Source organism: Eulemur rufifrons, chromosome 8 (genome assembly GCF_041146395.1).
Source record: "Eulemur rufifrons isolate Redbay chromosome 8, OSU_ERuf_1, whole genome shotgun sequence".
Classification (NCBI taxonomy): Eukaryota; Metazoa; Chordata; class Mammalia; order Primates; family Lemuridae; genus Eulemur; species Eulemur rufifrons.
The window spans coordinates 46,703,027-46,721,455 of NC_090990.1; the positions used below are offsets into that span (position 1 = coordinate 46,703,027).

At 36.6% G+C, this 18,429-nt stretch overlaps 1 protein-coding gene across 1 annotated transcript in view; it reads left to right on the forward strand.

The window, feature by feature from the left end:
* PATJ (PATJ crumbs cell polarity complex component) overlaps positions 1-18,429 on the forward strand; it is a 337,921-nt gene that overhangs the window by 70,976 nt on the left and 248,516 nt on the right. Inside the window, exons 16-17 of the mRNA XM_069480086.1 lie at positions 2,122-2,283; positions 6,139-6,267. Coding sequence (XP_069336187.1) covers positions 2,122-2,283; positions 6,139-6,267 — 291 coding nt within the window. The remainder of the gene's footprint in view (positions 1-2,121; positions 2,284-6,138; positions 6,268-18,429) is intronic.

Consider the following 18,429-nt stretch of genomic DNA (forward strand, 5'->3'; position numbering starts at 1 on the left):
AACCAAATATAGAGATAAAAAGTCTCTGTAAAGTTAGCCAAATAAACTCCTGAACTCAAAGTGTGTGTGTGTGTGTGTGTGTGTGTGTGTGTGTTTTATGTACTCCTTAGAGCTTAAAACCAGAAACACAAATTTGCTTTGGGGTTAGAACACTGTGCCAAGTCCCGGCCCAGAGCAGCTATTTACAGCAGCCATAAATCCCCTTAGATAGGAGTTGGTAATGGGAAATGTGACCAATCCCTTTAGCGATAGAGAGTACTGAGGAGGACTACCAGGCACTGCCATAATAATTGGAGACAATTCAAATGAATAAATAATGAGCTAAATAAATATTTAAAGGTACTCCAAGATAAAAACCTGAAAAGTGACTTTCTAATTTGTTGAAGTGAAATACAAACTAATACCCGTGTATCGTTAGAATTCCTGCTTTGATTATATCTACTTGGTTTTTTTTTTCCTTAGGTATAGGTTACTACCCATTAAGTTGATTTTAGAACCAATGATAGGTACCTCCCTGCCCCTTCTTTTGAAAAGGTTGACCTGTAGTTAATTCCAAGGAAAAACCTTTCATCTGCTGCTGAACTCGCTACTCCCTGGGCCCCTTCATCAGTCATGAAGACGGAGAGACAATATTTACTTTTGCAGTAGGGCTAGCTCCCTGAAGTGCATGTAGGTCTCTTTCCCATGTGGTGGTTTCTTTGTAAATAATTAAGAGGCAGGGTGATGTGTCTGGCCTGATGGCTAAGTGCTTGGTGTGTTACAGGCCTGAGAGCGGTTCTCAGGGACAGTTGACTCAAGACACAGCCTGCCGCTGGTGGATGCTCCCCGCAGCCCAATGTCATCTTATTCTCTGGTGCAATGACAGATTTGTGGAAAGGCTTCTCCCAGTAAAGTCAGCCTTGCCAGTTATCTGAACATTAACATGACACCTGTTAGACATGAATGCCAGATTAGAAATCTCTTTAAACTTAAAATGCTACTAAACCCTCCCAAGAAGGTAGGAGTCAAATGTGAAAAGATTGTTGCCTGGATTGTGTTCATGCCTCAGCTTTTTGGGAGTAGCAGACGGGTCAGCTTTTAGAGACTTGTAGTTAGAACTGTGGGAACTCTTTGAGTGAAAGCTGTATGAATGAAAAATTGTAATAAATGTATCTTTCTAAATCATCTTTGGTGCCAAGTATTATAATACACCAAAAGTAATATGAAATGTAGATAATGTTTTGGTGATAAGGATTAATCATTAATAAAGAAGAGTTATTTTTTTTCCCTTTAAACCTAGGATACAGGCATAAAATAATTTCAAAACTGACACACTTACTGCATGTACTTGATAGATGCTATCAGCAGAGTATATAAGAATAGAACTGATGCAAAGTTACGTGTATTTCTTTTCACTTGATCTTAGCCAAAAGGCAGAGAAGCAATGTGTGTATTTCTTTTTGATTAGAAGTGATTTTTCCAGGATGGTATTAAGAGTGTGGGATGCGAAAGAATATTGTGAACTGATGTTAAATTTTGACAGCCGAGTATTCTAGATTTGGTTACCTACATGCTGTAAGTTAAGCAGTTTTTTAACAGCCTTAAATTTAGTGTTAATATCTATAGTGATGTTCTTGTGAAAATGCGAAGGGAAATGGTCTCAAGAAGGCTATAAGTGATATTAGTACATTTAAAGGGAGCTGGGTATTAGCTGGGCATGGTGGTGCTCGCTTGTAGTCCCAGCTACTCAGGAGGCTGAGGCAAGAGGATCGCTTGAGCCCAGGAGTTCAAGGTTACAGTGAGCTATGATTGTGCCACTGTACTCCAGCCTGGGTAACACAACATTGGAGTATTGAAAGGAGAAACCACATAGATGTAAAAATTTAGGTAGATCACTTACCCAGTCATAGTTGTACACTGTGCATATTTTATACGTTATTCACTCAAGTTCAGTAAAGATTTAGCCTTAAGGATTTCTAACATTTTTTAGTTATTATACTAAAATAATATGATTAAATTTAGGCCCTTTGCTTACAGAGAGAATAAAACATGATCCTATTTTCATTTTGGTAGATTAAGTAAGAGATTTTTGTTTTTTAATTTGGGACCTCTTCAATTCTGACTTATCCTTTGTCTTCCTAGGTCAATGGCGTGCAGCTCTATGGAAAATCTCGCAGAGAAGCAGTCTCCTTTCTTAAAGAAGTGCCACCCCCTTTTACCTTGGTGTGCTGTCGAAGGTTGTTTGATGATGAGGCCTCTGTAGATGAACCGAGGACCACTGAAACCTCTGTTCCTGAAATAGAGGTACTACATGAACATACTCCAGCCCCCACTGGCGTGCCCATTCATCAAGGATAACCCAAAGAGTGTATCGAAATATGAAGGGAGGGGAACCCACTCTACCCCTCTTTTTTATTTGACTAAGGTGACAATGCATAGCTTTTCAAATTGTTCCCTTTTTTTTAATATCATAAAACTCTTTTTCTTGAAATGTTGGTGACGTTGACATGCATGCATTTTGATTTTTTCTTAGTAATTGCCTAGACTCATTACTTTTGGCTTGTAGTTCAAATTCAGTTTGTCTTAAGAAGTTTAAGATGTTGATGAGTGTTGAATATATCTAATGGACTTCCCCTTTTCAGAACCTTAAAAATATGAAGATCTGTGATCAATTTCAAAGTGAGTCTAGTAAATGCCATAAAAGCCTTTAGAAGGTCAGAGAATGAAATAACACTTTCTGTGCTCATGGTACTCTTTTTTTTTTTTTTTAAAAAGAGTCTTGTACTTATGAGAAAAATTTTGAGCATGTGCTTTGCCATCTTATGTCATTTGTAATCTCATTTTTTATGCCACTTTTCCCCACTCTTTTAGATTATATTCCCATTAATACCAGTTTAGATATACGGGGCCTTCACTTTTACTTGTTTAAGGTCTGGATTTCAAGATACGTGGAAACTAATCCTGCCTGTACCACTTACTAACTGTGACTCTTTGGGCAAATACCTTGACTTTCTGTTCATAATTTTCCTCTGAACAATGGTAATACTTACAGGACTTACCCACCTCATGAAGTTGTGTGAGCAGGAGATGCGGTCCTGTGTGCAGGGTGCTTGGCACAGTGCCTCGCCCAGGAAGGTGCCCAGTAACAGCTATGGCTGTTTGTGTCTCCCCACCTCCACCCATCTTTGTTTTCTGATCTCCTAAAGTACATAAGAGTCTGGAACTGTCTTATAGTCAGATACTTCAGTGTGTATTAATCTGTTTTTCTGAGAAGACCATCAGAATCTTAAAAGTTATTTTCTATCTCAAGTGTTTTTATTCTGTACTGGGCATATAAGAGAGACTTTGTAAATTTTTAATTTTTAAAAAAAAAAATTTTTTTTTTGAGACAGGATTTCGCTGTGTCACCCAGGCTAGAGTGCAGTGGCACAATCATAGCTCACTGCAGCCTCAAACTCCTGGGCTCAAGCAATCCTCTTGCTTCAGCCTTTGCTTGTAGCTAGGACTGTAGTCACATGCCACCACCATGCCTGGCTAATTTTTTAATTTTTTTTGGAGAAAGGGTCTTGCTGTGTTGCCCAGGCTCATCTCAAACTCCTGGCCTCAAGCAGTCCTCCCACCTCGGCCTCCCAAAGTTCTCAGATAATAGGCATGAGTCACCATGCCTAGCCAAATTTTTGATTATTGATTGACAATCTTTTAAAGAAAATGTTTGACTCTTGTAAAAATATTTCAAGGAAGGGAGTCAAATACCACACTTCTATGACTTTTGCTATCCTACTAAAATGAAATGTGGGTGGCTGCTTCCCTGTGAAGGTTGATAGAAATGCCTTTAATCTAATCTTGCAGGGTGTGTAAATCACCAACCCTGCTTGCTGACTCCATGCCCCCATCTGTCATGCTTTACCACAATGGGTGAACAACAGCTTTGAATTATGCTAAATGTCAACCTTGCTGCCCATTAGTTGATTGCTTTCCATTCTATAAATACAGGAGTTATGCAGAATTGATTGTATCAAAGTGATATATCTCAGGTTGGACTATAATATCTTATGTACCGTGGATGCCTTGAAATTTCTATAAATCTGGGTTTTGAAATTGTATGTGGTTTCTTAAAATCCTGGCTCTCTTTTCCATCTGTCCCTTTTTCATTTATGCTGATACCATCTTGTGTTCTTAAACGCTATCTGGTTAGGCAGCTCAGCCAAAATTCTACTGCTCAATAATCAGTGAGAATATTAAATGCCCCAGTAAAACATCAATCACATTGTGTTAGCCTTTGGAACTTTTTATTGGAAGGTATAAGTTTTTTCTTTTTAAGTATATCACTCCCTCACATCAGGCTGAAATATACAGAGGTTATTGATCCAGAATATTCCCGCTAATTTCAAGTTGTATAATTCAAGAACCAAGAAATTGTCCCCATGTTTAGTTTTAGTCCGCCATGTGTTGAGTATTGACCATCCATGACCTGCAGTGACAGTTTGAGATTGAGTTCTGCACCAATCCTAATTTTAAAAATGTTTTTGTATTAACTATCTTCCAAATTATAGAGGGTTTTTTTTTTTTTCCCTTCCCCTTCTTTGATTCCATTAAACGGATTTTCTTCTACAGGTCTTTCAAAGTTATGTTTGTAGGGATGATGCATTTTCATTTTATTTACTGAGATCACCCACAGTTTTAAGAAGTCTACTTTTTAAAATTATTATTTAGTCTGTTGCTTTATTAAGAAGGAATTTAAGGCCGGGTGAGGTGGCTCACGTCTGTAATCGTAGCACTTTGGGAGGCTGAGGCAGGAGTATCACTTGAGGCCAGGAGTCTGAGACCAGCCTGAGCAAGAGTGAGACTCCATCTCTACAAAAAATAGAAAAATTAGCCAGGTGTGGTGGTGCACGCCTGTAGTCCCAGCTACTTGGGAAGCTGAGGCAGGAGCATCGCTTGAGCCCAGGAGTTTGAGGTTGCAGTGAACTATGATGACGCCACTGTTCTCTAGCCAGGTGACAGAGTGAGACCCACTCCCACCCCCCCCCCAAAAAGGAAGGAATTTCAAGAGAAACACACTGAAAGATATATAATTTTTAATGTATTGAACAGATATTTATTGAGTGCCTACTATGGGCCAGGCATTATATGGGTTGAGTGGATAACCATGGTACAGTCCGTGGTATCATATCCCTCCCACTTTCTGTTCTAGCCTAGAAGCCAGGCAATTTGTTAGTTGCTTGGGCTATAAAGAAAAAAAATTCTTGAGCTTCAGATAGAAGTTCAGAGTATTTGGGGGAAGATAAATCAGATGAAAACAACAGTATGGTACTGTAAGTAGTATAAAATCAGAAGATTCTTTGAAGAGCTGTTTCTCTTGTGCATAGTGCACTCACTGACCCACCATTTCGCTTCCTGAAATCTGCGTAGCAGTGACCCTTCTCCCTGAAAGGACAGGGAGTCTGGGATGAAGGGACTTTGGGTGTGAAGTCAGGAAAAGTGACCAAGAACCTGTGTGCTGGGCGCTTGTGCTGACCTATTTCCTCCAAGATTAGATTTTCGTTATTTCAACTCAGTCATTTATTTATTTTTTTTTTCTTTTTTACCTATTTTGCCTATGATGCCCAAGGACTTGAATTTTTTTTTCCTACCTCATTGCTCTAGTAAAGCTTTTCTTAAAAACTTCCAGAAGCCAAAAGAAGTGGATTCTCTGTGTCCTGCTCTGGCCTGTCTCTGTGTTGGCATCTTATCCTGTTTCTCTCTCTCTGATTATGAATCCTGGTATTGCTACTTAAATATCTTATAAGCTTCTACTTTGTATGATGTTTTCATTTACTTAAATTGTGTATTTTTCCTTTTATGCTTCTAATGGGATGACAGAACTCATTGAAGTATAAGAGGTCAGTGTTAATACTTTGAATGAAACAGGTACTTAACATTTAAAAAAAAACTGTATGAACAATTTGCATTTTTAAATGCTTGAAATTTCATGACGATCTTATCATAGAGTATGTGTGCCCCAGTGCATGCCCCTTTTACAAAGATTAAAAAGAAAAATTGTGCATGCCAAAGAGAATTCCCAGTTTGAGAGGAAACTGTGAGATTCCTGTTATCTTCATTCTTTTCAGAATTGAAAGGTTAGTGTTTTGAAGCATTTATCTTCTTTGGTATTTTCAGGTTGACCAGAATGTAGATGTCAATACTGAAGATGATGATGGAGAATTAGCACTGTGGTCTCCTGAAGTCAAGATTGTTGAGCTAGTAAAAGATCATAAAGGCTTGGGATTCAGCATTTTGGATTACCAGGTACAAGAACCCATATGGAGGGTTTTTTGTATTTGTTTGAGTCATTGGTTTACATTAAAGTTATGTGAGGTGGTAATTGTTTAAAGCATTCATTGACTTAGCCAAAACTGAATCCCGAAGAATGGGATATGACACTTTTAGTTGTTACCTTTAAAATTAGTAGCTCCCATAGTGAATAAAAAATAGGGTGATGTAGTAAATGGACAATAAGGGAAGCAATAGTTTCATACCCATGGATGCTTTTAGAGACTAGAACTTGATGAACTTTTTTATATGGAGATTTTTTTCCCCCAAGCTTTATTGAGATATATTTCACATACCATAAAATTCACCCATTTAAAGCATACAGTTCAATAGCTTTTAGTATATTCACGGAGTTGTGCAACCATCACCACTCTCTAATTTTAGAACGTGTTCAACACCCCAAAAAGAAAGTCTGTACACATTAGCAGTCATTCCCAGTTCTCACTCTCCCCTCCCTCCCCTTCATGTGAAGATTCTTATAGTTTTGTTTACCGCTTAATCTCAATGAGTTTAAAGAAATAGAAATGTACGTGGTGAAATTATATATTACATCTATGTTAATACAAAGTATCTATGTATGCGTGTATATTAATGGATACTCCAATTATAACTAGGGTAGAATTACTGATACATTTGTGGGGGGGATGTAAAAGTTCACAGTAGAACTTCTATATGTTTTACCAGTTACTGTTGCATTTTTAAATCTCTGATTATTTGGGGGAATTAAAACTGTTGGCAAGAAGTCTTTTAACTTTTAAGATGCATATTTTAATACTTTAGTGCTGCCTAAACACATTGTGGTTAATAAAGCAAAATGTACTCTATCAAAGCACATAAAATGCCAAGTGATATAAAAATCAATTCTTTTTTAATATAATAAGGCAATCGGGAATAGATTAAAAGAAAAATACTTTGAGCATTATGTAAGAACATTAAATTCTATATTTTGGCAGTGTGATTTAAGATTACTGAAATAGATTATATCTGTTTCATTTTTGCTGGCATATTTCTGTGCCAGATAACCCTCTCTCTTATTAGAACTTCTCTTTGTAATATTATTCAATTTCGAGTTGTTGATTCCAAATGAATATTTTGGGAACTATTTTTGCCAAGAAATATCAATACTTTAAGATTCTTTGAGTTTATATATTGGTTAACATTAGGGCATATAAAACAAATGGCAGAAACTATCTCCCTTTTTTCCTCCCCATTGTAGTTGTATTCCCTAGCACATGGTTAACTGGTTAATAAATATTTGCAGAATGGTTGAGTAAAGTTTAGGTTAGCCAAAATTAACTGGAATTTAATGAGCACATTCAATGGACGAATGTTAACCATTTTCATAATTAGAATTTAATTTAGAAATCACCTTTCAGATGTGGTCTTAGATGTTCAGCTACATTTTTGTTATTGTAGGAATCTATAAATATCTGCATTCTTATATAGTATTTACATCATAATGTTTGCTCTGATGCTTTTAAATGACATCTGCAAGTTTTAGTATTTTGAATATTGCACATGTTAAAGCAGAGAAGTGTTTCAGAACCTTAAAAAAAATTTCAGTAAAGGATGGAAAGAAAAACTTGATAGTTCTTAATAGTTTAATCCCTAGTTAACAGAAAAAATTCCTTATCAGTTATGAACTTGATACTTTAAAAAACATATAGTCATTTCTAACTGTGGAATTTTTTTTCTTTCACTGCATTCCTGTAGGTATGCATTGTAACTTCTATTATTTTGTAGAATTAATTTTTATTTATAAAATTCTAGGAGTTTCTTTTTCTTCTCATCTTCCTCCCGGTCATCAGCACACATACTGTCATTCATTTCTGTACAGATGATTAAAGTAATTTGCTGCAAAGAAAAGGGTTAGGTATTCTTTTTGCCTTTGTGCTTCTTGGAGAACTGATAGAAAAATACTTGATTTCCTAAATGCTACTTTGATTCAAATTAAGGGGCTCAGCTTATTTACTTCTATTTAGCTAAACCTTGGAAGGAAAACCACTCAGTGTTAAATGAAATGTTTTTCTTAAGTCAATCTTAAGTACACTTGCTTACAGTTGTGTACAGCACGTTTTCTCCATTTGTCAGTGGTATGTAGAACTGTTATCTACTATGACATTTTGGTGACAGGTAAACACAATTTAAAATTTGGTTTGGGGCAAGTTAATTAGTTGGTTATACCATCTCTTGTTGTAATTAGGTAATAAATTCTAAAGTTCAAAAACATATTTTGCAAGGCCAGGCAAAGGTTTAGCAAACGCCACGAAAGGCCACATTCCTGGCCATTATTATATTCAATGTGTTCTGTATGGATTTATTAGGTGGCTGAATAGGGCAAAAGCAGATTCCCACCCTGCCGGGCCTAGCATACTTAGAGTAAGAAGTACTGTAGAAATATTTTAGCTACAGGGAGAAGGTATTAGTAGAGTGGGAGAACTTCTGGATTGTAAAGGACCTGCATTAACAATATTGAAGAGACTCAAAATTTACTTTAGAGTATTAATTTCAGTTAACCACTTTTCTCACTAACAGGTCTTTCTCTAGATTAATAAGAACTTACTGTATCTGACAAAATTATATGCATCTATTTCATTGGTGCTTATGTAACTTCCTCATTTATAAAATGGGGATAATAATGTCTATCTCAGAGAATTGTGTGGATTAAGTGAGTTAATGTGTAAGGAAATAGGAAATGTTAATGTTATTATGGAAATATGAGTATTATTAACAGTCATGCAATTGAGAAAATAAACACAAAAGTTTTTGATACTATCCTCAAAGATGGCGCCATACTACAATATGTTTGTACTTTATCCATTTTGAATTATCTTTTATAGTTAGATTAGAAAATTAATAAATAGATGGCTTTGTTTAGTGAAATTTCAATTTAATTGTAAAATTGCATTCTAATACACAGCCAACTCTTGACGAACCATATGTGAATTACTCAATTGTGGATTATTGGCCAGAAGTTTGCTTTTTCCATAAATTGTGCTAAAATTTAGGAAAAGATGAGTGAGCAGATAAAGGCTATTGAATTGGTCCATGGAACAGTACGGGGCTGTCTGGACAGGTCAGTGACTCAGAATATTGATGGAAGTTGGTAGCCGAGTGGCATGCAGAGAAGCAGCATGCCACTACGCCTGCAATGAAGGAGCTGAGTCTGCCACACCATGCTACAATTCAATCACATGGCCAAAGAACAGAATGTGGAAATTCATTTTTATGAAAGGCATTTTAAATTAGATTGGGGCAAAGAAAAAAGAAAAAGCAATAGAGAAGACAGTAAATATAATTCGGATTGTCCATCCCTTCCTTAGATTTTAGGGTACAGCGATAGCTATTTTGGCTGTGATTTGAATAGAGGTAGAATATTTGTTAGTCTCAAGTATGCCTAGGTATTACTCCATATAATGGCTAGTTAAAATCCTGCTCTGAACATATACCATATTAGAAAATTTACTGATCTCTGTGTAATGTTGTGCCATACAGGATTGTGTCATGAAAACAACGACGTATGTAATTTGTCAAAAGCATGAATATTATGGCTCGACTCTATACTATTTCTAAGCAATAAAACTGTTGAGAAATTTGGTTATAAGTTTTTGTTTGTTTGTTTGTTTGAGACAGAGTCTCACTCTGTTGCCTAGGCTAGAGTGCCGTGGTATCAGCCTCGCTCACAGCAACCTCAAACTCCTGGGCTCAAGCAATCCTCCTGCCTCAGCCTCCCGAGTAGCTGGGACTACAGGCATGCGCCACCATGCCCGGCTAATTTTTTCTGTATATATATATTTTTAGTTGTCCATATAATTTCTTTCTATTTTTAGTAGAGACAGGGTCTCACTCTTGCTCAGGCTGGTCTCGAACTCCTGAGCTCAAACGATCCACCCGCCTCGGCCTCCCAGAATGCTAGGATTACAGGCTTGAGCCATCACACCCGGCCAGTTATAAGTTTTTATAGTGTAAATTCTTACCACTTTCTAGGTGAGGGTTCCATACTGTGCCTTAATTATCTTTGTCTCATTTTCCCAATATTTATGTGTAATGCCTTTATTCCTCAGAGTATTATCTCCATGGAATATTACTAACACTTGTATTAATACCAATATTAATACAAATACAATAATAATAGGTAACATTTATTACTGAATATTTACTATGTGCTGGGCACTGTTCTTATTGCTTTAAACGTATATTAGCTGATGTATTCCTCACAAGAACCATATGAGGTAGGTACTATTATTATTTTCATTTTAGAAGTGAAGAAACTGAGGCACAGGGAAGTAAAATAACTAGTTCAAGTTCACACAGCTGGTATGTGATAGAACTGGAATTTGAACTCAAGCAGTTGGGCCCCAAGTATTATGTGTTTAACTATCGTACTATACTGATCCTTTCTTTGTGAGCGGCATTTCCACGTGCACTTTATTACAGGACATCCTCACACAGAATTTATCACGGAAGATCTTTCTGTTTTCCCAGCCTGCGAAAAATTTCGTATCTTAAAAACTAAGCTGCTAGATCATATTCTCATTCTTAATGCTTACACGAAAGTCTAATAAGTATTAAAAATTAATTAATATAGTGTGCTCACATGCATTGCGTAAGAGCTAGTGTTTATTGCTTCAGAAGAAAATGATTGCAAATTTAAGAATACCAAACTAGCGCAAGTAATTTGTTGTGGGTTAATGTTCAATGGTGAAGCAATTATTAGGTAGTCTGAGAGTCTGTAATTTTTAATTTCTACCAAAAAGCTTGAAAAAAATTTAGAACCGTATGGATTTTACCTTCAGTTGACCTTATAAATTAAACATGGCAAGTAGATATTTTCTGGTGTTTTGATTTATGTTGAACTTTGAATAACCCCTCATGATTATAATTCACTGGAAATGTTTGACATTAGCCAATTTTTGAACATTAGCTATGATATTGCCATCCTTGGTACTTTTGAATTTCAGTGATTTAGAAGATAAAATTTATTAACCAATAATTCTCCTCCTGCCTCCATCCTATTCTTCATTTCTCTCCCCTCTTGACTGACTCAAGTTTTGCCAAAGCAGATATTTTTGAAAGGCTTTGGGTTTGTCTCAGACACTGAGAGATAAAAAAATAGAAAGCATAGTAGCATAGCCATTGAGAAGTGATTCATAAGTAAATACTGTTAGTAATGCTTTAAAATTTGTCTGAAAGACCAAAGGCAAATGATGACTCATGACTCATTAAAAAGAATAGTAGAAATATTCCTCCCTATAAAAATTGACAGTTATTAATTTTTCTTAACAGAGAAAATGGGTTATAAAACGAAAATAGTATGAATGTAAAATATTTCAGTATTGCTAAGTCTTGGCTGTGGTATGCCTTAGTATTTGTGCAAAAAATATAGTGTGCTGTTTTGGCTGACTTAACTCTATTAGAATTCTCTTTTTAGAAAGATTTTTATTGTTATTTTATTTGTTTTATATTTTTAGAGACGAGATCTTTCTCTGTCACTCAAGCTAGAGAGCAGTGGCGCAATCATAACTCACTGCAGCTCTGAACTCCTGGGCTCAAGAGATCCTCCTGCCTCAGCCTCCCAAGTAGCTGGGACTATAGGCGTGCACCACTGTGCCTAGATAATTAAAAAAATTATTTTTTTTATTTCAAAATATTAAGGGGTTTCAAATGTTTTTGTTACATGGCTTGAGTCAGGGCTATAAATGTGCCCATCACCCTAATAGTACCCATTAAGTTGGTTTTTGCCCGTCCCATCCTCCCCCCTCCCTCCTGCTTGATTTCCAAAGACTTTTACTTCCCTCTGTGTACTTGTGTGCCCATCATTTAGTTCTAGTTTATTAGAGAGTGTGTAGTATTTGTTTTTCCATTCTTGAAATACTTCGCTTACGATAATGGCCTCCAGTTCCTTCCAAATTGCTGCAAAAGGCATTAATTCATCCTTTTTTGTGGCTAAATAATACTCCATGGTATACATGTACCACATTTTATAAATCCACTCATGAATTCATGGTCACTTAGGTTGATTCCAGATCTTTGCAATTGTGAATTGCACTGTTTAAAAATTTTTTTAGATATAGGGTCTTACTATGTTGCCCAGGCTGGTCTTGAACTCCTGACCTAAGTAGTCCTTGTATCTCAGCCTCCTGAGCAACTGGGATTGCAGATGTGAGCAACATGGCTGGCTAAAAGAGATTTTTAAAAGTTGCAGAAAAGGATTGTATAAATTTTCTGTATGTCTTAAAAGTTGTCCCTTATTATATGTGCAACAAAATGACTTTCGGGGCACATTAAAAATGTTTTAAAAATAGCTAATATGTATGTATGGCACAGAAATTCAAAGGTGCATAAAGATATCCTGTGACAAGTAAATCTACCTCTGACTATAATCCCTCACTTCTCCTTCCAGGTGAAAACTATTTTTCTTGTTTATCCTCCCAGAAATATTTTATACATGCACAGTTATATAAGTAGTATTTGTTGTTGTTTAATGTTTTGGTTTTTGACACATAAGTGGGATATATCATACACACTTTAAGTGCTTTGCTTATTTTCTCAATTATATGTTCTTTCACTGTGGTATTTATAGAGCTACCTAATTCTTTTTAATGACTGCATAGTATTTTTTTGTTGATGTACAATAATTTATTTAACCAGCCTTCTGTGCCTATTGGTGTGTATTTTAAGTGAGACTATAGTGAATATCTTTGTCATGCTCTTTTGTAAAAAGATCGGAATAAATCTTGTGATAGGTAGGTGATAAATTCCTAGAAGTAGAGTTGCTCAACAAAAGATCATACTGTAAAGCTTTTAATTTTTGGTACATTTTTAGCAACTTGCTTGTCCAAAACTATTTGTAAGGCTCACATATAAATTGGTACCTTCTTATGTAGAGTCATTTCTTTGTTCAGATAATTCTTGAAAATAGTGTAAGCAGGTGTGTAATTCATGAATTTGCTAATGGTTTTCCATGATATGGACAGATTAAGTGATAGCAATATATAACTATCAATTTTGTTTCAACTTTATATATGGCAGTAATTAATTTATTGGCCTTTGTAGCTAAGAGAGCATAAAGTATTTATATTGAGACTATGATATTAGTGCCCACAAGTATATTCCTATTTCTTTCACTGATTTTAATCTTGTATATCAGAAAATTGAGCTTTAAAATGGAGGGGGGAGGGGAAGAGATTAGAGAGTTTGATTGAATGCTGTTATTAATACATAGTGTTAGTAGCTTGTGGAAGCCCAATATCTTTATGTTCATCTTAGCCAGTTAGTTTATGGGATTTAGGATATAGAATTTGATAGGTATTGACATAATTCAGAGTAGTCATATTAAAAAGTCAGGTATGAAACTATACCATTTCCAGAATCTAAAATGTACAGGATAGCCAGGTACTGCAAGTTATTATACAGTTTCTCTTTAATGCTCCAGGGATCTCATGGCCACTGGTATCTGGAGTTTTCCCCCCTTTTTTTGGTTTGTGTCTTTTTCTTTAGATCTCTTTGGGTCCGTTTCACCCTTGTAAGATGTTGACACTAAGCAAAATGCAGTCCATCTACTACTAATGGCAGTCTTCGTATTCTTGCAGATATATCGTATGGCTCACTGCTGAGCAAACCACACAGCTGCATTTAAAGGTCACTTTTTGCTTTACAGAACTTCGGGGAACTGATAAAGGCTACTTTTTGCCCATCCCTGAGTCCTGTCCACATTTATTTTTATTAACATCAAAGTACTGTAAGCTCCAGTGCCAACTGGGCTGAAGATTTCTTTTCACAGAGGATTTGTTCCCTTTCCCTCTATGGGAAAGTTCTGTATCCTTTAAATCATTTTAAGCTGCTTCATTTGAAAAATAATTCTTAGTGGTGTGTTCATGGAGTGGATTGATTATGGCTACTGGGGAAATTCTCTCATGGCTTAAATATTGCTTTTCAAGCCTGCGAAGTAGGTGAATGAAGGGAGCCCACTCCTGGTGTGTGGAGTTTGTAGTGTGCTCAGGATGACGACCGACTTCCAAAAATCTCAGTGCAGCAAGACTAAAGGCATCAGGAGACCAGAAGCCACTTAATAAGAGATCAAAGAGGCTGTGTGTATATCAGCTTGAACTCCAGATAGTACAGATCAAAAGCTTGCCTTAGCGAGGCAGCTGCAGGGGGATGAAGTTAGCGGGAGGCCTCAAAGATCTTAAGTCAGGCCTGATGTTGAACTTTGCAGGGATTTCATGGCTCTGGAATACGAATTTGGCAAAAAATCCCATTGTGTCTAATGGGGGCGAAAGAGAAAAGCAGGCAAGCAGCAAATGCTTGTCAGCTGGATGGTGCATTCTCATAGGGTAGCTTTCCTTTTAACAAATGTTTTTCCATGATTGTTTCTGCTTCATACTGGAAGGCATTTCTGAGAAGGAGAGGATCTTGGAAATGATGTATTGCTTTTAGTGAGTATTTCACAAATGGTCAAACTGTAAATATTAGTGTTATGAAATGGCCACAGAGAGCTAAAATATGGGTATGAAGATGCTCAGCTTTACTGTAGTGCCTGGTAATCACCTTTCTCCTGTGAAGTGCTCAATATGTTCTAGGAAATTAGTGGATATCAGCCTGGCTGTACATTTATGTCTTCCATGTAATTAAAAAAATGACAACACCTACTAAAAAAAAAAGGGAAGAGTTGATCTAAAGAAGAAACACAGTTTCTAGAGGTGTTTCATTACCAGTCTTCTCCTACCTCCAGATATAGAAGTGCCCACTTGATTCTGATGTCAGCATTGAGGACCATGGTAGTAGACGAAAGTCATAGCCCTTCCTAGAGTATGGCAGAACGATTGAATCATTAAAAAACAGGTGTTGGAAATCTGTTATTCCAAGGCATGATGATTTGTACTTCTCTGCCCTGTTTCTGGGTATCATTTGGAGCCGGGGGGTGAGCCAGAGAATTTCCCACGAAGTCCAGCAAGTAGTGCTGCCTCCTTCTGGAACCAAAGGTCTAATTTGTTTTTTTTTTGTTTGTTTTTTCTTATACTTTTTTTTTTAATTTCAGCATATTATGGTAGCAAAGGTCTAATTTATTAGTGATGCATGAAAGACGATTGGCTGCCTGATCCTTACATACTATTTCTGGGGCCCAAGTCCCCTGTTTAGCCCTTCCCTCTGTATTTTATTTTAATTAGATATTACCAGCATGCCACTGTGAACGTGTAGAATGGTTGAGAGCCCTTGGCTTATGAGTCAGAAAGGGCCCAAGCATCTGGGTTTGCACTCTGGCTCTGACACAGTACTGGGACTCTGGATAAGCTTGTTAGCCTTTCTTATTCTCAGTTTACTAAAAACGATAATCTCTAAAATAGAAGTAATATTTGCTTTATAAAGTGGCAAGGACTAAATAAAAAGATGCATATAAATGCCCACAGTTTTCTTGGCACAAAATAATCAGTATTACTATTTATTGAAAAATGATGATGATAAAGATTTTTGAAGCTAGAATCTGGGCACAAATTTGCTATGCCTGTCATTCATTCTCACCTTCAAAAGAAATTATTGTTCATTTAATATCAGGTAGCATCAAAGATATAAAGATGAAAAGATATAGTCCCTTTAATGATCTTATATATAACAAATGTTTATTAAACATCTCCTGTGCCAGGTACTATTCTAGGAACGGGGGATCTAGCAGTGAACTAATTAGACAAAGTCTCTGTCCTCATGGAGTTTAAACTCAATTTGGAGTAGACAGACAATAGACAAATAAGCATATATTAAAATGTAATAAAGGAAACAGAGTTGGGAACAACTCTATACAACACATTATGATTTTAGCCATGGTAAAAGTAAGACTAGAAGAATCTCTGGGGATTGTTTCTTGGGATCCGGAGAAGCCTCTCAGGGGATTGAGGCTCGCCATGTGAACAGGCGGGGAGTGGACATTCCAGGTATGGCGACTGACCTGGAATTGATGCGTTAGTCCTGATTTCATGTTTTTATTTCCTTTAGTAACTGTGAGTTGTTGAATATCTTTCTAAACTTTCAGATTTTATTCCTTGTAATAAAAAATCCTTTGAGAAACTTTGTGTTCTAATTGTTTATTTGGAAAACATGATCACAAGGTGATAGTAGCCAAACAACTATGTACGGCTTACAGTAGCCCCCCCCCACCCATGGCTTCACTTTCCATGTTTTCAGTTAACTCATGGTCAACTGTGGTCTGAACATGTTAACATACTTCGAGACAGAAAGAGAGAGACCATATTCACATAAATTTTGTCACAGTATATTGTTATAGTTCTATTTTTTTATTGTTATGCATCTTTCAGTGCACCTAATTTATAAACTTTATTATAGGTATGCATGTATAGGAAAAAACATAACATATATAGGGCTTGGTACTATGTGGTTTCAGGCATCCAATAAAGGGTCTTGGAATCTAACTGCCATGGGTATGGGGGGACTGCTGTACTCTGCGTCGGGCACCGTCTAAAGCACTTTCCAAAGAGCTGGGATTGCAGGCATGAGCCACTGCACCCAGCCATTAAAGCACTTTCTATACGTTAACTGATATAATCTTCTCCACAACCCCAGGAGACAGGTCTTGTAATCATCCTTATTTTATGGATGAGGAAACTGATGCTGAGAGGTTAAGGAATTTGCTCGTGACCACCCAGTTGGTAAATAGAGCTGAGCTCCTGAATCTGTGGTCTAAGAGGGTGAAAGTGCTATCTTCAGATCAGAAACAACATTTATTCTCCATAATTGTGGCCAAACTAAGAGATAATAGAAATTTTAAATTATTTGTCTTTTCAGAGAGACATGCTTATTTCTATTCACAAAGCTTTGCTTCAGATCATTCTTGAAGCCTTATGATCCCTTGCCTTTGCTTTTCCCACCTGACCAAAACTCTTGGGAAGCCTGCTTTTTTTTTTTTTTTCTGCCCAAGAGTAAAAACTGTGTGTTCTTCCTTATATTTCCCAATAGGACTCCTTGGCCTTTTTCCTATATAGATTCAAAGTTAGTAAAGTTTTTATTCTGCAAATTGTGTGCTGTATATCATGGCGTATTGGTTGACCTTTCAAGGATTAAAAAGAAAAAAAACGAAACATGGGAATGCAGATACCTTTTCAATATACTGATTTCCCTTCTTTTGGATATATACCTAGCCGTGGGATTGCTGGGTCATATGGTAGTTCTATTTTTAGTTTTTTGAGTTACCTCCATACTGTTCTCCAGAGTGGTTTCAGCCAAGATTTGGAATCAACCTAAGTGTCCATCAACAGATGGATGGATAAAGAAATTGTGGTACATATACACAAAGGAATATTATATAGCCATAAAAACACAATGAAATCCTGCCATTTGCAACATGGATGGAGCTGAAGAACATCATGTTAAGTGAGATACACCAAGCACAGAAAGACAAATGTCACATGTTCTCACTCATATTTCGGAGCTAAATATTAGAACAATTGATCTCATGGAGACAGAGTAAAATGATGGTTACCAGAGACTGGGAAAGGTAGCGGGGAGCAGGGAGTGGGGGAAAGAGTGGGGATGGTTAATGGGTACCAAAATACAGTTAGATAGTTGGATAGAATGAACAATATTTAATAGCCCAACAAAGTAACTATATAATCAATGATAAATTAGGGTATATGTTAAAATAACTAAAGGAGTGGAATGGGAATGTTCCTAACACACAGAAATTATAAATGCTTGAGGTGATAGATACCCCAATTACCCTGATTTAATTAATATACATTGTATGTGTGTATCAAAACATCACATGTATCCTGTAAATATATACAATTATTATGTGCCCATAAAAATGAAAAATTTAAAGAAAGAGAAAACAAAGCCTTGGAGAATCTTTTCTAAAGAATGAAGGACATTCTGTGTCCTCCGCATGGCCATGGTTGTCAAACGGCCTCCCTGCCTAGAGATGGCTCCCATCTTTTAGTGTCTGCTCAGGGAGAATGAGGAACGCCATGCTGTTCTGAGCCTCTCTTCGTGTGTCAGGAGGTTAGAAGTCTGTGTATCTGGAAAGCATAGGCTCAACTCTGTATTTTCATGTGTTAACATTTAAGGTTAGCATCATGAATGATTTAGCAAATGCTAGCACTGTTGGCGTATGTCACATATGCTCAGTTG